This window comes from Ciona robusta, chromosome 1, assembly GCF_009617815.1.
Source record: "Ciona robusta chromosome 1, ASM961781v2".
Taxonomy (NCBI): Eukaryota; Metazoa; Chordata; class Ascidiacea; order Phlebobranchia; family Cionidae; genus Ciona; species Ciona robusta.
In genome coordinates this window covers 13,787,268-13,811,396 of record NC_143235.1, presented here as the reverse complement: position 1 = coordinate 13,811,396, position 24,129 = coordinate 13,787,268, and the positions used below count along the sequence as shown (strand labels likewise).

Genomic DNA, 24,129 nt, shown 5'->3' with positions numbered 1-24,129 from the left:
TAGGCGACAACCATTAGATTAACACGGGTATACAGGGGTGTATGGTGTACCTCGTATTGTGCAGATATGAGCATTTCCCGTTCCACACTCTTAAGGATTTCGGGCACATTTTTTGATCAGCAACAAATTTATGAATGAACGTGATCAACTAAGAGATGCCTGGTTTGTGAAGTTTCGAACAAATTCTCAATGTTTAACTGTTTGTCTGGAAATACAATGAGAATTAATAATATTGCTTCTTATAAGGTTTAATAACTAGCCTTCTAACCAATGCTATTTTATTTAAATTTCTCTTAGTATGTCATGCTGTTATTTCCCTAAGTTAATTAATATTACATTTGTTATTTTATTCAAGGGAAAAATATATATATGCTATTTTTTATAATTTTGTTACAGAATGAATGAATGAAAAATATTTATACATACTTACATGGTGCATTGCAGGAAATACACACACCAATACTTCCAACAGTTGTATAACTGAATATCTTTACTCAGCAAATAAAAATAACCTTCATTACAAAGTTCGCATTCAGTAACTAACTTATCCTAAACCTAGTAAATACACACTGTGTATATTTTTTCCACATATAAATCAAAGACACTGAAGGTTTAACACATAAATATCACTTTTAGATATAACGTAACACAACAGGTTAATTAATGCAAGAGTAAACACTAAACACAAATAAATCAAAGACACTGAAGATTTAACACCTAGCATCAGGGAGTCGATACCGTTGAGATGGGCACGAGTTTAAACTTGAACTACTGCATCCCCAGCAAAGTGATTAACCACAGACGTAAGGGGTATAACAGACGTACAGACATAAGGGGATACAGACGTACTGGTACAGTGGTATTAGAAAATTAATAACATCATGCGCTACCATATCTTACTAAAATTGTCTGCCGAATACAGTAATGAACACCACATTAACGAAACAGGAAAGACAAATGAATTAGGCCCAAAACTACACTGTTTAAGAACATGCTACGGTTAAAAGTACTTGAGTAAAAATTGTAATAAAAGTGTGGCTGTTAAACCAACAAATTTATATGTCTAATTGGCATGCAAGATAGTCCTCGGGGATAAAGTGCACATATTGCAAACCTTGGTTCTTAGGCAGTGTTTTTATAATCACTCAAACACAGTTGTTTTTATTTCATTTTTTATTAACTATTAAAACAATTAACAATTTAATGTTATTTGGGGAAATAGTTACTATCAAATACAACCACAAAAAAAACATAAAGACCGGCACTGTTAAAAAGGATTTAGTCCGTCGGCTTCTAGCCCAGAGTTTACAGTTTGCTGCCACCTGCTCCAAGGATAAATAAAAGACATTTTTCGTTCATAAAACAAAATGGTTTCACAGTCTCATTGATTTGAAGTTCTTTATTCATGAATCATGATTGTTAATGATAAAGGTAATGCATGATAAAGAGATTGTTATGGCAATTGCATATAATAAACTAAAACAAAGCAGCATACTTTACATAGTTAAAATGTGCATTAATAGGTCTAGGCTTGGTGTACAGAAGTTTTCTATAGATATAAAACTTAACAGATTATGCTGGGTAATAGGGTAAGGTAGTTATCATTTTTTTGCAATCTCATTATTCAGTGTATATTTCATTTAGAACGATATGTTTAAATCTGTTTAAAATATTCTGATAGCAAAAAATGGCTGTTCCGGTTAACTGCTTGTATAAAAACACGACAAAACTACTGATATTTTTAAACAGGTATATATTTCATGCCTAACAGAATGCCAACATCATTGCACATTCTCCAATCAACTGAAGTTCTGGTTAATAAGTTAAAGTCAGAGCTTAATTTAGGCAGAACTCGTTGTTCTAAAAGCTTGTAAATATTTCAAGTCAGCTGCAAGACAGTTTTAAGATTGCTATTAATTTGATTGCTTAGTTTTCTGAATTAACTTATAGTATAAAAAACTTTGGTCTTACAAGTCCAGTAGTGGCTAAAATGGTTTGTCATGCTAATACTAAACTTATGCAGCTGCCATTAAACTGAGTAAAACAAACGCCAATGTTGTAAACATAAACCCATTCATGCTGGGTGAGCCGGAGCCTCGACACGGTTTTTCTGTTTTAGAGACAGGGAATCCAGTATTGGGTACCGCGCATGTAGCAACAGGTTGTACATATGCTTGAGTAACATTCAACGCAGGAGCAGTATTGCCAACCTATACAAAATGGAAAACAATATAACTTGAAACAAGTAAAGTCTTAAGACAGTTATTTCTGGATAATTAAAACAATTGATCAATTTACATCTAAAACAAAAGTTACTTTACCAAAATGGTATTTAGATTAATTGCAAGATACTTTTGATACAGATTGCAATAAATTAATTGCTTTGTTACATTAATTACCTTCGAAAGCTCCAGTCTAAAAAGCCATTGTTTAACAATAACAATGAGTTAGGCTATCAGTGCTGGCATGCAAGCATTGTGGCTTCATACACCTTATGTTGGTATATGCGAAACTGGGTGAATATGAATACATACCCTTGGATGAGGTGAGCCATTTACTCTGCAAAAAACTCTCCTTTCCATATGTTGAACAGCTGAGCTTAACATACTTCCTGTGGTCTGATTCCAATGCATCTGTGGATTTGAGTGTGGAAGAATGTAACTTATTTAAGTTATTTATCCTAATTTGGCAGGGAAAGTTTTAAATCATGGGTTATGTTTCATACACCTCGTGCTCACTTATGAGTTACCACAAATGTAACCTTGTGGGTTATTTTTTTCGTGAATACCTGTTAATTAGGATGGTCTATAAGTGATTTGGAATAATAACAAATTAGTATTTTGCGTGCCTGCCTGTAATGGGTTCGAGGCTCGACGGGGGGGGGGGGTTATGTGTCCTTGGGCAAGACACTTAACGGCAATTGCTCCAACCCAGTGGTCACTAATGGGTTGTTCAAATTATAAGCCATACATAAAAAAATGAAAAAATCACCCCAAAAAATAATCACCCACAAAGTAACATACATGGTAACTCGTAAGCTGGCACGAGGTCTTAAACTCGTGTGATAACGACTGTTGTTTCTGGCCACCCGAGGATAAAGTAAGTTACATTCATTACATTACATTTATTCAACCCAAAGTATTAACTTACAGAGTTAATGATGTCCAGAACATTTCTGTTGGTTAAAATATCAGTGAAGTCACTTAGTCTGGTCCAGGGCCATGAGAAACCCCTATATAGAAATTGTGTGTGTTTATCATAAGGTTTTATCTTTTATTAAAATAAAAGAAAGTTGCTATTCTTGACTATTTCACTTACCTATGAGTTATGACTTATGATAACCTTATTTAAAATGTTTGTGATAACTTACTTGAATAGAACAAGGCTTTCCAAACTGGAGGTTCATGAGCGTGCACTTATTTAATAGTATTGCATATTTTACTATTAACCATTAAGGGTCGCATAAATTTTTAGGAAAATAAAAAGAGTCGCTAGCTAAGAAAATTTGGAAGCCCTTCAATATAGTTGGCAAATTTAAGTGTGGTTGCGCATCTTATTTATTAAAAATGGTCAGAATGACCATCCCAAAGAAATAAAGAAAACACTTACGTCCTCCTGACATTTGTAAGATTAAAGTAGTTCAAGATGTTTCCTGCTATGGGTTGGGTTTCACAGCGTTTTAATGCAGTCTTTGGATAATACAAAATGTATGCAATGCACATCTCATTTCGAGTTGACAATCCACCCTATGAGATAAAAACGTTATTTCTCTTCATAGTTAAACAACATGATGCAGAAAATTTGTAAACAATTTTACTAACAACTGTATTCAAGATTTTTTGTTGACTGCCGCGCAAGATTAAATAAAGTAAATAAAAAAAAGATTAATACAAAAGATCAAAGATCTAATGCGCGAGCTTGTTAATTAAACTAATTAGCATAGTATTATTTAACCCTTTTACTACAACGGTCGACTGAGCTTGATCAAAAACTTTTATTGCGTCCCCACTTAACTGGAAATAGTTTGATTCAGGCGTGAATCGATGTGAGGATTTCTTATCTCTCCAACACGTGCCTCCAAATTCCCAGACAATACAACCACTGTCTCGACAGTGCTGTTTACTAGACCTAACGGTTATTGCGTGCGCTTTACTAACGTCATGTCCCGGGTTCGATCCCCGCCTGCCGCAGCAATTAGTTTGGATTTGTTTTCTTTTAATAAAAGATATATAAGAATAATACTATATATACTTTTTGTTTATATTTGCATACTAACGTAAACAAAGCCAAAAGTTACCGATTACCAGCGACTTCCCGATGCATTGCAGTTTACTTGACTCGCAAGCGTTACAATCATTTTACTCATTAATTGGACGATTTTATACACTATGGTTTATAAGGCTAAGCTTAGTTTAAATTATTGTATCGAATACAGTCGAATAATCAATGGTAAATTACATTTTAAAGGGCCTAAACACACTCAAATGTACATCGCTTTAATAGATAGAGTGTGTTTTTCTAATGCCAACGACACCTTACTTGTTTTAATCGGTTCTGTATAACCAAAGATATTCCAGCTCAAACACCATGAAATTCATAAAACTGATTTGAAATTTGCGTGGCGAAAAAAAGTTTCGCTTTTACGAATGAATCAGTCACGTGACTAGTACGTTCCTACGTCACAATCACGAAGCTCGTAGTAAAAAAAAGGATAGCGCTAGAGATCACTGTTTGAGGACGAATATCTACGCCTATACTGGACCAATTTTAATAAGCAAAGTATTTTTGGAATCAATAAAACAGTCGCGAGTTAGCGCCTTAGACAAACTGAAATGTAATCGTTAATTACTCGCTGATTAGGCGATCATATGCAATATGGTTTATAAAACTATGCTTAGTTCAAAATACTTTATACAGTACAATCATATAGTTTAAGGTGTATTTTAAATTTGGCACATTTGATTAAACAGTAAAGTAATTGTTAATTAATCGCTAATTATGCGGTTTCAGTTCTGAAAATTTAGTCCAAAAATTATAAATATATATCATGATTTGATTTCAATCAAGAGATTAAAGAATAAATGCTAGAACTAAAAATTGAGGTAAGTGCGGAAAAAAGTCGTTCAAAAAACAACAACAAGAACAACTGTTCGACGAAAAAGGATCTATATGACCACTAACGTGCTCAATAAAAGAACATTTCAAGTTACATTCATTTGTTCATGCGGCATATATTCAGGTCACTTGTGGAACTTACCACAGTAAAATTGCTTCTATCCGAGCTGTCATAATCACAAACCATCTGCATAGAATCGCCAGAGCTGATGTGTTTTTCTGTTGTGAAAACCCTCATTTCTTGGTAGTTGAAGTCATAATTATCGTCGTTTAACAAGAATGGACCTTCAGTGCCATTTCTATAAAAAAAATAAGTCATACTTCAGAGAATGTATAACATATTTATCTTTGAGTGAAGCCGCAACAACATTCATTTTTACTTAAGTGTTCTGTATTGAAAATCTTATGCCCACAAGTTACCATGTATATAACTTTTTCATGCATGGATGACAATTTGGACAACCCATAAGACACCAATGGATTGGGGCAATTGGTGTCAAGTACCATGCCACAAAAATGTATAATCTGTGTTATATATGGAGGATAGCAAAAGAGGTTTATAAGTAAGATAACAAGCTACTCTTGCTACAAACACTCACCCATAAATATGGCGTAGTCGCAATTTTCTACCAAGCAAATGACTGTGTAACATTCCTCCAATGAGTTTAATCTCTGAGAGTGAACTGTCATTCATTGACTGAAAAAAAAGGTTTCTAATCATGCTCACTGTCACTAGATGTCAGCTTATACACCAGACACACATAGTTTATTCATACACCTCATGCTCACTGTCGGGTTATAACATGGGTGACTTCTTATAAACCAGGCACACATGGTGTATTCATACACCTCATGCTCACTGTCAAGTTATAACATGGGTGTCTTCTCATACACCAGACACACATGGTGTATTCCTACACCTCATGCTCACTGTCAAGTTATAACATGGGTGACTTCTTATAAACCAGACACTCATGGTGTATTCATACCCCTCATGCTCACTGTCAAGTTATAACATGGGTGACTTCTTATAAACCAGACACACATGGTGTATTCGTACACCTCATGCTCCTTGTCAAGATATTTGTAATGTTTACTTGAGCCAAGCAACCAGAAGTGCATTCACCATATTGAAGATACGATGAGGTGTTCGGTGGAATAATTTGACTAGTAGGAGATACATTATGTCCTACTTGCATAACCTCTCCATCATATTGCCTCAGTTGATCAGTGTAAGACATTCGTATGCCTGAGTTATCGACCAAACCTGTGTGATAATGAAAGGGTAAATACATGTGTACCTCATGCTCACTGTCGAGTTATAACATGGCTGTCTTCTTTTACACTAGACTCACATGGTGTATTCATACACCACATGCTCACTGTCAAGTTATAACATGGGTGTTTTCATATACACCAAAAGCATGTGGTGGATTTATACACATCATGCTCACTGTCGAGTTATAACATGGCTGTCTTCTTTTACACCAGACACACATGGTGTATTCCTACACCTCGTGCTCACTGTAGAAATATTATATGAATAGTATCCTCTCATACAAACAAGTACCTGTTACAAGGTTCGGATTATCATAGTGAACCTCCATTAACACATGAGTTGGTGAATCTGGCTCCCCTAATGGAATACCAACATGATCAGGTAATGTGAATGGCTGAAATGTAAGGATTATATCAAATGTTACTTCCAGGAGTACTGGATATTGAAAACAACTAAAAAATACAACAATAGGCTATGTATAGGGGCCAAGTAACTCACGTGTCGTGGCCCCCATATGCCGTGACCTGCACATGCCGTGACCTCACATGCCGTAGACTCAGGTGCCGCAAGCTTATGTGCCATAAACCCCCTGCAACACCTCATATGGCATGACCCTAACACACCGTGACCCCCTAGTGCCGCAATCTACCTCCACACTTTACCATTATAGAATAGAAGAAGTTACTTACCCCACCCCCTATTGCCCACCCAACCACCACCGAGTTGCAGCTGTAGAAATCCAGTGGCATGTTGGCAGAATAGCATTCAACACTTTCACCAACCCTCTGTACTGACTAGAAATAACAGGAGAAGATTAAAACCAAAAAAAACAGGAGAAGATTTAAACCAAAAAATATTCATTATTCATGCGGGTGGGAACTTAACTGACTTATCAAAGTTTGCCACTCCCATGACCACAGCCAAGTTGATGAAACTATTGTAGCATGTGAATTAGCAGACATATATTTAGATTCAAATTTGGCGAGATTCATAATTTACTTGGGTTAGATAAATCAAGTAATATATTTAGAAAGATAAAACTTACTGTTATATTTCCGGTGCAAGCATACACAATAATATGATGAACATTCAGTTCGTGTCCTTTCTGGACCAAAGCTTCAAACTAAATAAAAAAGAATTATCATTTCATGGTTGCTTGGATTTAGTTTATTTAGAACTAATTTATTCTCATGTGGCAGGCAATGGTAGGAATGTTATGTTTTACACAACTTATGCCAGATACAAGTTACCACATACATCAACTGTCTTGCCCAAAGACACACACATACCAACAAGGGTAGCTCCGAGACTTAAACTCGCCACCCCTGGGCTAGGAGCAGGCGTATACCAACTATGCTCGGTGCCAGGAATTTATTGAAGTAAAGAATATCAAGTTTATACCAGTTGCTGAGATTGTTTTGTGGCCCAAGAAAAATTATATTTGACAAATAGGAAGGGTTAATGAAATTAAAACACAAAACAGACTCTGTGCACAAAAACAGACCATGTGCACACAAACGCTGCTTTTTCAGAAAAAAAATCTGGTGCCAGTTTACAAAGATTAACTATGTGCACAAAACACAGTCTGCACACAAACTTACCTTTATAATATGATGCTTTTTAGTAAGACGGGGCAACTGAAATACTTTGCAACTGTAGAAAGTTTTTTTCTGTGGTAACGGAAACTGGACATTCAACATATCATAAGTCAATGCATTTGTTATTGTTTGTGTACTTGCTCCACCATTGTTGAGAAATATGAGACTCCTGGCACCTGTACAATACATAGGGTTAAAAACAACAAACTTTTTGGGTTGTATTAATTACCTCTGTTTGTGGAATGATAATTGGATCCCACTATATCTGATCCAGTAGGATCTGTGTTTCCATAAGCATATATCACTTTAATTGTGTCGGCCTGTAATAATGTTGTGCATTTATATTACAATATATTTATTATATGTATGCCACCGTTACAAAGTTTTATTTGGATAAATTGTTATACACATACATGGTGTGTATTCATACACATCATGCTCACTGTCAAGTTATAACATGGGTGTCTTCTTATAGACCAGACACACATGATGTATTCATACACCTCATGCTCACTGTCGAGTTATAACATGGGCGTCTTCTTATAGACCAGACACACATGATGTATTCATACACCTCATGCTCACTGTCGAGTTATAACATGGGCGTCTTCTTATAGACCAGACACACATAGTGTATTCATACACCTTATGCTCACTGTCAAGCTATAACATATGGAGTTAATTAATTATCCACCATTCATAAATATTACACCGTATAACATTAAATGAGCAAAATATACGCAACACTGGCAACATTATTACCGTAATGGTAAAATCTGAACCACTTTCACAACCAGCAAGTTGTCTTTTAAACTTAACAACCGTCCAGCCATCACATTCGAACCCAGACAACAGTTCGACATTCTGTTCCGTGTCTTTTGGTGGAAAAGTGTTTCCCACTCCATGCCTATCCTGTGGATAATCACGCAAAATAAATAAAATTAGCAACCGGTTTTGTAAAAAAATAAATAATTACAATTTCTAAAGTCATATGCAGCATTTTTTCTTGTAATAAAAGAGTCAACACAGTCTTAATAGCAAAAAATAGGGTACTTTATTTTAGTGTATGCACCTCATTCCTGTTTGCAGGACACCATACACAGAAGCTTAAATAATTTCTTATTGTTGTTTGAGATGTTCTTATGTCTTTAAATGCACCATAGATACTCACCGTTATATAAGCGGTACCGCTCGCCACCCAACCTACGAACATATCAGCTCCAGTCATGGCACCGTTAGGGGAAAACCCCATCCCGATCCAGCCAGTGGTGTTTCCATGAAGCTAAAAAGATGTTTTAGGTTAATATCCTGAAACATTTAATCAACCGTTAAAGTGTGCTCCAAAAACACGATATCTAAGGTTGGCAGACCAAAGTTCAAATCCACAATGAAGTGTATTGGATAAAACAACGCCAACTGCTTTAGGCTATTAAGGATCACGATTACGCAGCAAGTGCTAATTATTAAGCGCGAACTATTGTAGGTCATCTCGTTTGACCCGATGACAAGGTAGTTTATTCGATCGACATAGAAGTATTGTAGTTCATTTGTTACACTTATTTATTTTCTTTTATTCAGAGGCAACGACATTCGTTATAACACGGGTGTTCTGTTCCATACACACCCTACGCTTACGAGTTACCACGTCTGTAACTTTGTAAGTGACGGATTTACTGCCGCGTAGCGGGGCAATGACAGTCATTATAAAAAGGATGTTATGTTCCTTATGCTCCATACCCGTGTACGAGTTACCGCATATCTAACTTTGTATTGAGTATTTTTTCAGAGTTGTTTTTACGTCACTCGGTCTTACTTCCCCCTTTTTCGTTGTTTTAATTACGATGATCTTCGCATTTAATCATGAATTCACAAAAAAACGAATAAACCAAAATAACATAAACAAATCTATAATTTGCATACACAATTCGCTTTTAAAGACATAAACAAAGTTTCGAATAGTCTTATACTATAACAGCAACATTACGCATGATATTTGCATTCGTTTAGGACACCGAGTGTCTGCGTTCAGCGCACGACCAAACTACGATTACTTAATGCGACATATAATGTAAAGATGATAATATTTACGTCAATATTTCCGGGTGTCATTACAGTCTCCGGCGTGTTGCGTGCAAAAAAGTTAAATCGTGGAAAGGCGAGTTGGCGTGTATGTTTATTGTACAGCAAAAATAAAATCGTGACATGCGATGTTGTTCAGAATCGGTTGTTTATTACAAACATTGCATTACATGTCACTGTCGGGGAAGAGCATGGGAGAACATATAAAACTAAATACATAGAAGGTTGAGAAAGATGGGACACCTTTTGATTCTATTTTCTCGTCCCTTTTGGTAGTAGAAAAACATTCAAAGAATTATGAAGCCGTATCCGCACGACTCTTAAAGACTGTTGTTAATTGTTGTTGAAAACACAATCGGGATATTCGAAAAAATGTGCTAAAGGTGTCCCATCTTCCCCCACGGTACTACATCAGAATTCGTTCATAATTTGTAGGTCGTACGTACTATGAGCACTTGGTATTTTCCTTAGCCAAAAAAGCATTCATATATAGGTACCCGTGTATAATTTCTTACCTCCAACGTAATATAAGATCCGTTCACATTCCAATACAACTTCATTTGTCCATGCAAGTCCAATTCGCTATGGTGAGAATACGGTTCGGTGGTATTAGGCGCTCCATACACAACAACAACGATGCTCGCCAATACAAAGCAAAAGCAATGCAATTCCTTTTGCATTATTGCCAATATATTGAAGACCTAATCTAATAGTTTATTATTCTGCACAAATACAAACTTTTTACACAATTTACTTGACATAGCGTACTATAAATTGTAAACTCGTGCAGTGCGATGAGAAACTACGCGTCAATTAAAATGAGCCGTATAGCCTACATACAGAAACCAACTACCACTAGTGAGAATACAACACAGCCTACATACAGAAACCAACTACCACAACTGAGAATACAACACAAACATCCTGTGCTAACTCACAGCTTAGAGATATCACGACCTGCTATTTGCATTAAAATTATAAATATAGGTAAACTGCTCAAACCTTCGCTTTAAAAAGAGAATCATCTGTTATAACTGCATGGCTTACGAAACATTTCTCACTGAACGAAGAGTTTTTTAACCCAAGGAAATAAATATAGTGGGGTTGGGAAAGACGGGACACCTTTAGCACAAAATATCCAAATACCCTGGTCGTGTTTTAAGCAATTAATAACAGTCTATGGGAGTCGTTAAGATACGATTCCTGCTGCGTAAAGTAAAATACATAATAAAATTATGCTGATCTTATGGTTATAATGCGGTAACATCCTATAATGCGGTAACATCCTATAATGCGGTAACATCCTATAATGCGGTGACAAGTGAGTTCGGTTTTGCTAACTTCGTGACAGACTGGTTTATGTAAATGTACGCATGTAACTAAAGTCACAGCAGCATCTGACATATTTAATAATTAAAAACTTTGAACGTTTTCCTTTTTAACACAGACGGCACGTATATACATTACGACAAATCTACGTTTTAAGCTAATGGCAGTCATAAAACCTAGTAACTGCAAAACATCTGGCAAAATTTAGTATAAAATATTTAACAAAAAACTGTAGGTGACGTAATAAAATCGTTTTTAAAACGATAACACAGAAAATGAAAGCAAAAAAACAAAGATTTGCGTAATAGCAAAACTATTTAGTGTTGGATTCTACAAATATTGAATACGAACTAATCGTTTAAAACGCAAGATTACTCAATCATTAAAATGTCAACTAAATAAATGATCCATCACAATTGTAAATATGATGTTCCGACGCCTACGTTTAAACTGCTCATTTAGCACCTGCAGTCATGCACTGGTTTAGAAGTAACTACCTTTTCTGTCCTCCGTTACTGCTTGCTGCGGCTTATCTGAAGTAGCCAAGTGTAAATGGCTGTTTAATGGTAAAAAAACCAGCGATATATCACGAGACTCACAACCATGTGGCGCAAGTTGTTTTTTTACTGTGACGCTTCAGTAAATTCCTACTATTCTATTCTAAGCACGAAGCGTGGACACTCCGTGACCGCATTATATGCCCCAGGGTTATATAAGCCTAGTAGCCCAACCTAAAGCAATTTAACTTTGTCGAAGCTTCTCCGAGAAAGTATAACAACAGCGTAAGTTATTGGGAAATGGGTACGTCACATGATAATGACGTAATGTAACAACCAGTTTTGTTTCAGGTATTTTTCACGCAAGCGATCGAACGAATAAAGTTATTTATTTAACCTTGCGTGGTGAATAACTCATGCATAGCCTCGCGTGGCGGGACAACGACAGTTGCGACTGCTTTAATACATAAATACACTTTAGTAGGGTTGAAGAAAATGGGACACCTTCTCATTAAAAACGTATCCTCACGACTCCCATAAACCGTTGTTTATTGTTTAAGCACGGTCACGATGTTTGGATAATATGTGCTAAAAATCTTTTCCCACCCTACTATATAACTTTGTACGTGAAAATTTGAATAACCAGTTGGTGACCACTGGGTTGGATCACTTAACGTTTAGTTTCTCGTCTAAAGATATTCATTGCACAAAATCAACACACCAACAACGTGAGGAAATGACTCAACTACCAAAACTTTCCACCACCAGTAAAGTAAAATTTCCCACAAGAACAACAGACATACCATTGACATGAAGAATCAGGTTACGCAAGCTAACGTTGGTAAATTAAACATTTCCATAAGTTGTTTATCTCTTATTGTGCGACAGTCCCACGCGTTTCTATTTTACGTGGTTGTTTTACGTGGTTGAGGTCTTGATGCGATATACGCCAGAGATTAAGGCCAGAGTTGGCCGATTATCTTGTTCTGTGTCATCACACAGAATCATATTTCAAATATATATGTTAGTACGTTTCACAGCAGTTCAAATGCGACATGTCATTAACATATTACATTCTTGTTGCTGCCATGCGATGAAAAATGTAGCTATGTTTTTCTAGTTGAAATAAAAAATAACATTAATTATAACCAACGTTTTTTATCTGTATATGAATCACAAATAAGACAACCCATTAAGAAACATTTTGTTAAAGCATTTACAAGTGTCCTGCCCAAGTACACTCATATTGGTAGCAGTATCGAGCATCGTCGTATGCAATGCCGGCAAAAGGTTCTATTTTGCTTGACCTTAAGCAACATTTGATAAAACACGTCACGCATGCATTATAGCAACCACGTTTGTTTTCTAGAAATCATTGCAATGTATATTCCCCTAAACGTGACGTAACAACTGTTATTTGGTCTGGCGCCGTGGCAAATTGTTAGCGCGCGATTGATCCAACCAAGTGATCTCTATTAGGTTGTCCATAAATTATCAGCCATACATTAAAAATGCACAAATCCCCCAAATATCACCTACAAAGTAACATACATGGTAACTCGTAAGCTGGCACAAGGTGTTTGAAACAACCGTGTTATAACGACTGTCGTTTTCCGGCCACGCGAGGATAAAGTAAGTTACATTCATTCATTCATTCATTCATTCATTGTATAACTGTCTGTCACATGGCACATGCGTAATTTTCTGTTACGTAATGCAAAACAAATCATCCAACCAGAAACACAATTCTTACACACCCAAAATATACAAATATTTTAATATTAACGAAAACAACTTTCTTCTACAACTGGATTACGGCTAGTGTCTTGCCGAAAGACACATACGCATATGGCAGTGCCGAGCCTCGAAACCATACCCTCTGATCTATAGGTAAGCGCCCTAACCACTATGTCGGGCATTTAGGTGTGTTGTTGACGTTAATTTTTTTTTATTTTTATGCGTTTTTACGTTTTTTTTATCCTGACCAGAGTCAGATGTAAAAAAATAGTTGAAGGACTCATTGTAATACTCCTTTCCATGAAATTCTTTAACAAAAGGCGAAAGAATCATGCGTTGAAGCGGGGTCCAATTTATTTTATTTTTAAACAGGAGCGCCACCGTGCGGTATTTTTAAACTTAAGCTACGCATTGTCGAATGGTGGTGAAATTAACCCTTGAATGGAATATTATAATTTACACGGTGATGCCAACAACTTTGTGATTTCTATTTTATCTGCTTAATAAATATTTTACTTGGATTCGCAAGAATAAAAGACCGATGGTCATCGCAGTTTTGTCATTGTTTTCCTTCTAAAACGAACACACAGTACTGTGAAGTTCATATAGTTAATGTGACTTGTATAGGCTATACTGAAACTGCTTGCCTATAGTTAAGGCCGTGAAACGTTTTAAAAGTTTCCGGTTCTGTTTCATATGGGCTTTTATGTTTTAGAAGAAAAAAACACGAAACAAAATATTAAAATCTTAAAACAGAAATTTAGTACGGTAAAACGAAAATATAGGTAACTATGAGAAATTTGTTTCTCTTAAACTATTGATTGTGTCATCGTAACGCTTTCCGCTAGATTATGACAGAGAGAAAGTAATCACATGTTTTCAAAAAACGAACTAACTCAACGAATTTTCGTTTCAGAAACAGAATTACCGTTTTGGATACAAAACTACGTTTTTTTGCTTTTGCAAGTATATAGTAGAGTGGGGGAAGATGGAACACCTTTTTATTCTATTTTCTTGTCGCATTTAGTAGTAAACGAAAAAATTTCAAAGAATTAATAAACCGTACCCTCACGACTCCCATAGACCGTTGTTATTTGTTTAAAACACGATCAGGATATTAAAATATTATGTGCTATAGGTGTCCCGTTCTACCCTACCCTACTATATATAATGCGACAACCTGCGTTCGTAACTACAATTGATTGTAGAACGAGTTTTTTTTGATTAATTTAATGAACGTGCTGTATTTTGGTCCTGGCTGTCAATCAAACTAAATCATTATCTTTTATCAAAATATTATTTTTTCCGATTTTCTGCATAGGAAGTGACTTTTCAGGGCATGCGCAATAGAATTCGGACAAAATCTTGCACTGTCTTACACGATACCGAACAAAATTCGTGAAAGTAGAAATCTGTTACTAAGTAACATGTCTACAGTGTTTATTACATATTTGTTACTATTTTGGATATATAGTAGGGTGGGGGTAAATGAAACACCTTTTCATTCTATTTTCTCCTCCTAGTTAGTAAACAACATTCAAAGAATTATAAAACCGTTCTTACGACACTCATAGGCCGTTGTTAATCGTTTAAAACAAGATCAGGATATTTAGATGCTACGTGCATAAGGTGTCCCGTCTTCCCCCACCCTACTGCATATAATGTGATTATACAAATCAATACAAAAAGTTGTCTCCGTTAAATTGTCCGCCCTTACCAGACAAAACGCAGGAGTCATTTGGTAAACCGTCAAAAATTACCTTATAGCGCGCAAAACGAAGTTTCCCCAAGTTTTATTTTAGCAGTACATATAAGCAAATGCGACTTTTTTTAAGCATTCAGTTTCAACAGTGGATTCCAAGCAAGTTAATTCTCAGTATTTGTCGGCTTTCTAATTCTCTCGAAACCTCAAGATAATTTAACGTCGCAACCGAAACATGAAATTCGGGATTAAACACCGCGCATACAACAAACATGGTGTAGGATGTTGCGTGAGTCATGCGTGGGCCAGTATGAGCCGCATATTAACGTCGTCTATAAATAATTATGTTTACTGATAACACTAAGATAGAGTTATCAGCAGACAGGTTTTGCAACTTTCAGAAAATAAGTATACCTTGGGCTTTAGCATAATATCGAAATATCCTGATCGCTGTTTGAACAATTACCAACGGTTTGTGGGTGTCGTGAGAATACAGTGTTATAATTCCCTAAATGTGTTTTGTTTACTACCAAAGGGGACAAAAAAAAAACAGAATAAAAAGATGTCCCATCTTCCCTAAATAAGGTTTTAGCTTTGCTAATATGTTATGGCAATTTTCGTTTTTTAAATCATAACAATTGAATTGTTATTACATCAACAATTGAAATTGTTATTACATAAGCAAATCACGGTTGTTGATATCCAATGGTAAAATAGGCATTTTCTTCTGATGTCGACTGAGCGCCAGGGCTCGGTAACGGCTGCAGGTACAACCCGTTGGGGTTCTGGGTTGAGATTTCTGTTGAACAAATCAAATTAGTGTTTTGTTTGCTAGAATTTTTCACAATTTTGTTTTTATGTAGCATTAGCGACATACTTAATGATTTGATAATTATAAAGTAAAGCTCTGCGGGGTAAAATGGGAAACTGTCAGCACCTAAATTCTATATTTCCCAATCAACAATTAAGCAACAGTTTTTAGAGACGAGGGACCACAACTTCCTAATGTTCCTTAATATTCTTTGGTTAATAACAAATGGAATAAGAAAGAAAATGAAAACATGTCCCATCTTACCCCAATCTCCTATAAGTGCCAACATTCGTGGCGTACCCGATACATATATATAGAGCAGGCTAAATATAAGAGGAAACACTTCGCTTATTTTCGTCTAACTAAATGCAAATATGTTTTTAACTGTAAGCATGTTCTGCCAAACGTTGTTTTGTCGCTATATTCTGTTCTTTTTTGTTTAATGTTTTTTTTTCTTCGCCACCATAATTGAAGAGACAAGTAAAGTTATTATTATATTATTGACGAAACCCACCTTCGTTTTCACCAACCGAGTGATAAAGAGTGTTCTTCACCGTAAGACTTACACCAGTATGAGCTATGCCGTCACTTCTATTTTGCACCGGTGCTATTTCAGAATAGTTTGGCTGTTCGGGCAGACTTCGATAATTTAAAGGCACGGTTGAAACGGATTCATACCCAGCACCCTCTGTTAGCGTGACCGGCTCACCAGCAGCGCTGCAATCTCTTCGCAAACAAAACTTTAGTTAAATCGTGTGCATATCGCGGTCTAGCACGAAATACTTTCCGGGTATCGAAACTTCTTGATAATTTAATTTTTAAGACTCATATCCGCTTGTTTATCTGACGCAGATTTTACATGATGCCATGCAAATGTTTTGTACAGCAATCACCCACAAAGTTACATTCGTGGTAACTCGTAAGCTGGCACGAGGTGTATGAAACAGAACATCCGTGTTATAACGATTGTCGTTTTCGGTCACACAAGATTACAGCAAGTTTACATTTACCATTACTTTACATATAGGCTATGGTTTAGTTTAAACTCTATAGGTTATTTATACATACCGTTGTTTTGGTTTTCGAAGTCTGCAAATAATAACTATGGCGATTAATGCAAAGCATAATAAAGCCACGGAACCCAGCACAGCAGCAAGCAAAGTTATATTAACCGCTGTTCCAGTTGGCTTGCTTTTCGTTACAGTAGTGGTTTCTTCTAAAACTAAAGGAAATTTTTTACATTTTTACAATGTTTTCATGTGACACTTTTTATTGATGTACAGTACTGTGGGGTACATTGTTACACCTTTAGCACATAATATCCAAGTATCTTGATCATGTTTTAAACAATTACCAACGGTCTAGGGGAATCGTGAGGATACGGTTTTAATTTTTTTGTTTACTACCAACTTGAACGAGAAAATAGAATCAAAAGGTGTCCCATCTTACCCCAAACTACTATATATATTACCTTGGGCAGACAGTGTGGTGACGTTTTGACGAACGGCGTTAGTAGCTAATATTACAAAAGTAGGCGGAAGAACAACTGTTTTTGTTTTTCTTGTTATTGTTGGCATAGTTGTTTGTGTTGTAGTTTGAACAGAAAAAGTCCTAAAAATAAAAAATTACCATAAAGAAATTACCATAAAATTATCACGTTTCATATAAATGCCATGAAATATCACATTTTAATGTATTGACGCAAAATTAGTTTAGTATGTAAGAATACATGCATGCGCGGGCTGTGTATATTTTGTATACACTTTATAGTTACAATTTTATGATAAACTTACATTCCTGGCGCACATCTAAGTCGTGTGCAACTCTGGGTTCGTCTTTCTTCAGAAGAACCATTTCCCCCAGCGCAGTTGTATGCCAGCAGATTGTGGCTTCCGCTCTGAAGTCATTTTGGTTTAGTAGTTTTAAATACAACATAACTATGGGGTAAGATGGGATGCAGTTAGCACCTAAAAGCGATATTTTCTGACCGTGTATTTTACAATTAAGAACGCATTTTAGAGTCACGTGGCCACGGTTATATATTTCTGTAAAAAAAATTTGTTGACTACTAAATGGGACGAGAAAAAGATAATGGAACATGTTCCATTTTCTCCCTACCCTACTATATAGTAGTGTGGGGGAAGATGGGACACCTTTAGCACGTAATATCCAAACATCCTGACCATGTTTTAAACAATTAACAACGGTCTATGGGAGTCGTAAGGATACGATTTTATAATACTTTGAATGTTCTTTGTTTACTACCAAATGGGGTGAGAAAATAGTATGAAAATGTATCCCATCTTCCCCCATCCTACTATAATATAACTTTTATTTACTTCTTCAAATAAAGCAGCGAAGATCTTACTTAAGATGGCAAAGATAAAAAACATTTTTACTATAACATCTTTGTATTACACCCAACATAAGCGTGGTATTGGCGCATATAAATTACCTTGTAGCATGATCTTGCTAGTGTTTGAGTTCCTCTTCCACAGTTGGTGCTACATGGCGTCTGTGCACCCCAGACACTCCATTGACCAGTACATGATGATTCATCGTAACAACTTTTCCTTTCCATACAAACTGCCATAGTTGTGCTGTTCACCATGCAACTTCTCCGCCGAGATCTCTCCGCATTATAACAGTTACGAAGTCCTCTAGCGTTGCCAACGCATCGACTCCAACTTGAAATAGCATCAGAAGGCGCCCACGTTTGCTGCAGCCCAGAGCAATAACAGGTAGGCTGACAATCCCCAAGTTTCAGTAAGTTTCCAATCATAAATCCAAAGAACAAAGTTTCTTTTAACCTAAACATCTTAAAGTTCCGGCCTAAAACAACTAAGGTATCTTGTAAACGGTCCAAGATTGTTTTTGCCCAGTCCAGGAACTCTGTCGTCGAAACTACCATATAGAGAATGGAGAAAGGGAGTTATATTAAAGATACGTGCAGCTGCATCTTATTATTGACGCGTAATTAACAACGCAACATTGGTCGGGTCGTGGCAAGACTCATTTCATACACAGTTTCCGCCGCTACGTCAGAGCATATTACTCCCGAAATAACTACGTGCAATATTCTGGTAACTTCTCGGAAAGATTGTATAAAATCTCCCACTGTTCTAATTAATATCTGTCAATATTTTGAAGTTATGTATTGACAGGTAATCCCTTATGAGGGATACATTGGTGGCAGAAATGCTGCAGGCCTGCATTTATAACAGGTTTGTCAAACCAACAGTCGCTCGACTTAGTAAAGTTTAATATTGTATTTTGAGTGTTCAAAGTTACATACTCTGTTTTAAGTGATTAAGCAAGTTATACCCGTTTATCCATTTAACAACGGTATATAGCATGGTATTAAAATATAAAACACATGCGGTAAACCAGGAGTGTGCAACCTGCGGCCCGCGGGCCAAATGCGGCCCGTAAAGAAAAATTGTGCGGCCCGCGACGCAATATCAATTTTGAATGCTGTGCGGCCCGCGAAACGAGTAATAATTTAATTGAATTAAGGATGTGCGGACCAATATCTTTTGTGTTGCAAAACCAACCGTCTCTACCAACTTTGCCAAAACCTACACCTGAGTCTAATGTATTGTATATGACGTAACAATTCTCCAACGGTTAGCCTCCTATGACATAACCATCCCCGAATTACTAGCTTGTACAAAATGAACAACACACTTCACAAAGCTGTCGATTGCTGAGTAGTGAGCATTCTAAATATCGTCGTGTGGAATAAAACTAAGTCTATAACAGTCCTAACCAACGCATTGCAGTCTAATACTGTTTTATTGTAAACTTGTTTTCAGTTTACTTATTACTTGCAATGGCTAATTATGTAGCTAACGTGCAGAAAACTAAAAAGAGGAAGGTTGAGGAAGAAAAGCGAATGTTTCAGACAAAATGGACTTTTGAGTACTTCTTTATTGAAAATACAGATAAAAGGCCTTTGTGTCTGATTTGCAAACAAACTGTTAATGTTACTAAAGAGTACAACGTTAAACGACACTACGAGTCAAAGCATTCTGAGGGTGTTTATGGTAGGCTAGATGGACAGAACAGAAAGCTGAAAGTGAGGCAACTACAGGAAGAGTTAAAGGCCCAGCGGTCGATGTTTCAAAAAATCCACAGTGATAGCGAAAAAGCAGTCCGATGTAGTTACCTAATCGCACAGAGAATAGCTCAAACTATGAAACCTTATTCTGACGGAAACTTTGTGAAGCAGTGTCTTATTGATGTCGCAGAAGAAATGTGCCCTAAAATGAGGATTGAGTTCGAGAAAATAAGTCTGTCACGGTGGACGATAGCGAGGCGCATCGATGATCTTGCTTGTGACATTAGTGACACTCTCAGGGATAAGGTGAAGAGTTTTGTTTCATGGAGTTTTGCAATCGATGAAAGTACGGACCAGAGGGACACAGCACAGTTGGCCATATTTGTAAAAGGAGTGGACAAAGAGCTAAACGAAACTGAAGAACTTCTGGCACTACAGCCAATGAAGGGTACGACAACTGGTGCTGATATCTTCACCAAAGTAGTTGATGCCTTTAACAATTTTGGACTAGACTTGTCCACCTTATGTGGAATCGCAACTGATGGTGCTCGATCTATGTCTGGAACTGGCATTGGATTTGTAGGTCTCATGAAGTCTGCATTGAGAGAGAAAAAAATCAATGACGATATAGCAATTTTTCATTGCATTATTCACCAGCAAAACCTGTGCGCAAAATCCTTAAAATTCAAACACGTTTTAAGTCCGGTTATTAAGGCAGTAAATTTCATTCGAGCACGAGGGCTCAACCATCGCCAGTTTCAACAGTTTCTGGATGATCTCAATACTACACATCGAGATCTAGTGTACTTTTCCGAGGTACGTTGGTTAAGCAAGGGCTGCATGTTGCGGCGATTTTACGAACTGCGGACAGAAGTCGTAAACTTTTTGAAACTAAAAGGGCACCCAATAGCGGAAATGGAGGACGAAAATTGGTTATGTGACCTAGCTTTCTTGGTTGATATAACTACTCATCTGAATGAACTTAATACAAGACTGCAGCGAAAAAGCCAGTATGCTAATGAAATGTATGGTCACATAAAAGGTTTTATGAACAAATTACGACTTTGGAAAGCTCACATACAAACAGGAAATCTTTTCCACTTTTCAACTCTGAAGGAGTGTGGAATGCATCATGAGAAGAAAATTGAATTTGCAGACCAACTTGAAAAATTGTTAAATGATTTTTTGGCTCGTTTTAAGGACTTTAAATCTCATGAACATTTGTTTGATATTTTTTCTTCGCCATTTAGTGCAGACGTTGACAAAGCACCAGTTGATATCCAACTTGAACTTTTGGATCTCCAAGAGAACACTGATTTAAAAGCTAAGTATTTGGAAATAAGTCTTGGCGACTTTTATCGAAATCATCTCAACCAAAATAACTATCCACATTTGAAAATATACATGGCTTCAAAAATGGCTCTTTTCGGCTCAACATACTTGTGTGAACAATTTTTTTCTAAAATGGGCGTTATGAAATCCCCCTATCGATCGGTTCTGACAGACGAACACTTGGAAAACGGTCTTCGAATTGCGAGTACTTCGATTAAAGCAAATTTGGAAAAAGTCATCGGGAAAAGAAGCCAGCTGCAAATTTCTCACTAAAATGTTTTAAATTCTATGTGACAATAAATTTGAATACCAGTTTTCTTTAGGAATTTATGCGTCATAATATTTTGTTGCAAGGAGATATACCTATTAAACAGTCAACAAGAAAAATAAACTATTTTTTTGTCCGTGCGACTACTAGATAGCCAATGTTACATAAACGTGTGGCCCGCGGTTTCACCCAGTAACTTATATCTGGCCCTTCTGTATCAAAGGTTGCACACCCCTGCGGTAAACCATTAGAATTGTCAGCCATAGAGAAAAAAGCACACCCACAAAGTTAAATATGTGGTAACTTGTAAGCGTGCAGAAGGTGCATGAAATGAAACACCGGGGTTATAACGACTGATGTCGTTTCCCGGCCACGCGAGGATAAAGCAAGTGACATTTATTGATAACTCTCATATATTAAAATACCGCAACCACATTTTTGTCATGAAAGTTACCAAAGCGAGACCAAAATATGTCACTAATTGCAGTCGGCGTTTATTTATGTCTAGTAATTCAGTCTCGGACGCGTTTGCTTATACTAATGGTCTGCAGTACTATAGATTGAACTAAATGACTCATAGGACGATTCAGACTTTCGTTGTCTAGCTAAAAGTTTAATTATATAGGTCTTATTTTTCTATCGCATAAAATTGGATTTGAAAAACGAACTTTAGGCAAGATGGGATACTGTTAGAACATAAAATCCACATTCTATAACCTTTTTTAAACAATTAACATCGCTCTCTTAGATTCGCGGACAACAGCTATATAAACCCCTATAGAACGCAGAACACGATTATGTAAATTATTCCGTTGAATGTTGCACCACTAAAAGGACTAATGACGTTAACCGAGCTTCCACAACTATATGACAATGCATGGCGTGCAATAACGCATACGTTGACAACTTGCATGGAAAGTTGTTGAGTGTCAAATACATGGTATTAGTAGAAGTACACATACTTGAATGTGTCCTTAGGTACATACTTCTTTCAATTAGAACTTAGATTGTTTAATTAAACGCTGTTTACTTAATTTAGGACAGTCTTTTCTTCTCTTTTTTTATTAATAAGCGTTGTTTAACAATTGTTGTTTTACCGTTACTAACCGACTTTTAACACTTTCCGTTTTTTTTTGTAATCGTGACCAAATAAGAGATAAAATGAATTTCGTTCATTCATCCTTAAACATTTCGGGCGCCTGTAGTTTCCGACTGGTTTGTAATTTTCCACATCCAAATCGTAAGTGGTAATTAACACGCAATACGAACGGATCTGCGGCATAGAAATAACATGATAAAATGTTTGCTGCCTCGGGGAGGATGTTTTATCTTGCATATCACCGCAACGACACACCCACTCACATACCAAACACTACCACACAAGTGGGCCAAGCTGGATGACTGAGATAAGCAATTAAATAAGTTACCATTCTCCTAATCCAGCAAAGTGCACGACTTATACAACATTTTCGTCGGTAAAAAAACTGAACATGTAGGCTATGGTAACTCGTAAGCTGGCGCAAGGTGTTAAACCCGTGTGATAACGACTGTCGTTTTCCGGCCACGCGAGGATATAAAGTAAGTTACATTCATTTATTCACATTCATAGTAGAGTGGAGAACAACTTTTTATCCTATTTTCTCGTCCTAATTAGTAGTAAACAAAGAACATTTAAAGAATTATAAAACAACATTCTCAAGACTTCCGTAGACCGTTCGTAATTGTTCAAAACACGATCAAGATATTTGGACATTATGTGCCAAAGGCATCTTATTTTAGCCCACAGAACTATACCTGCTACTATATAAGTAAGGCGTGGTGTTAAACAAGTGACAATGCGTATTTAATGTGGTGATATTTCGTTTCCTGACGTTCAATGACTTTATCGTTGACGCGATATATCGAAATAGATTGTTCACCGTTAAGAACGATTAAGTGTTTTAATCTGTCAGTATAATTAGCACATATAAAGAAGTGTGGTATATTCGTGCGTATTAGGTGGGTGCTTACTATTCGTCATCAGGATAATTATTCGAAATGTGATTGCAAATCCTCTTTAATCCGGACGCACTAGCAGACATAAGGTTGAATCATTTTTCTATCGCATTGGAACATGATCTAAATTTAAACTTTGTTTCTGAGATTATAAAGTTAAACTGCCAAGTGTGATTACTGGTTCAGGTCTTTTACGTCAGAAAATTCGCCGGAACGAAAACCAGTCACTTACAAAGAGCCTTCTAATATGTATTTAGTGTTTATGATGACTCTTGCCAATGTTAATTGCGGAAACATAGATTTTCCAGCACGCGTGGTCCGATGGTC

At 36.5% G+C, this 24,129-nt stretch overlaps 2 protein-coding genes, 1 non-coding gene and 1 pseudogene across 4 annotated transcripts; 1 reads left to right on the top strand and 3 right to left on the bottom strand.

Moving 5' to 3' along the window:
• Positions 1-1,386: 1,386 nt before the first annotated feature.
• LOC149743533 (DBH-like monooxygenase protein 1) lies at positions 1,387-10,817 on the bottom strand. Of its 2 annotated transcripts, none has more exons than XM_089885289.1 (15): positions 10,587-10,817; positions 9,164-9,274; positions 8,755-8,904; positions 8,222-8,312; positions 7,996-8,168; positions 7,440-7,517; positions 7,084-7,188; positions 6,686-6,788; positions 6,213-6,382; positions 5,715-5,812; positions 5,258-5,414; positions 3,610-3,746; positions 3,151-3,232; positions 2,535-2,633; positions 1,387-2,210 (listed from the first exon to the last, which is right to left on the bottom strand). In XM_089885289.1, exons 1-15 carry the CDS (start codon positions 10,749-10,751, stop codon positions 2,016-2,018), a joined length of 1,914 nt encoding a protein of 637 aa, XP_089741415.1. In that variant the 5' UTR covers positions 10,752-10,817; the 3' UTR covers positions 1,387-2,015. The 2 variants fall into 2 exon arrangements, with proteins under 2 accessions (XP_089741415.1, XP_089741423.1); XM_089885297.1 differs by having other exon boundaries at positions 7,084-7,179.
• Positions 10,818-13,875: 3,058 nt separating this feature from the next.
• LOC149743532 (U5 spliceosomal RNA) lies at positions 13,876-13,990 on the bottom strand. The gene has a single exon (XR_016387397.1). It is a non-coding gene; the product is annotated as a U5 spliceosomal RNA (small nuclear RNA).
• On the bottom strand, positions 13,964-19,462 carry LOC149743531 (uncharacterized). Its single transcript, XM_089885450.1, has 6 exons — positions 18,603-19,462; positions 17,941-18,044; positions 17,619-17,758; positions 17,216-17,369; positions 16,662-16,873; positions 13,964-16,135 (listed from the first exon to the last, which is right to left on the bottom strand). The coding sequence occupies exons 1-6, from the start codon at positions 19,056-19,058 to the stop codon at positions 16,023-16,025; spliced, it is 1,179 nt and encodes a 392-aa protein (XP_089741576.1). The 5' UTR covers positions 19,059-19,462; the 3' UTR covers positions 13,964-16,022.
• Positions 19,463-19,979: 517 nt separating this feature from the next.
• Positions 19,980-21,812, top strand: LOC149743530 (general transcription factor II-I repeat domain-containing protein 2 pseudogene; annotated as a pseudogene).
• The last annotated feature ends 2,317 nt before the right edge of the window (positions 21,813-24,129 follow it).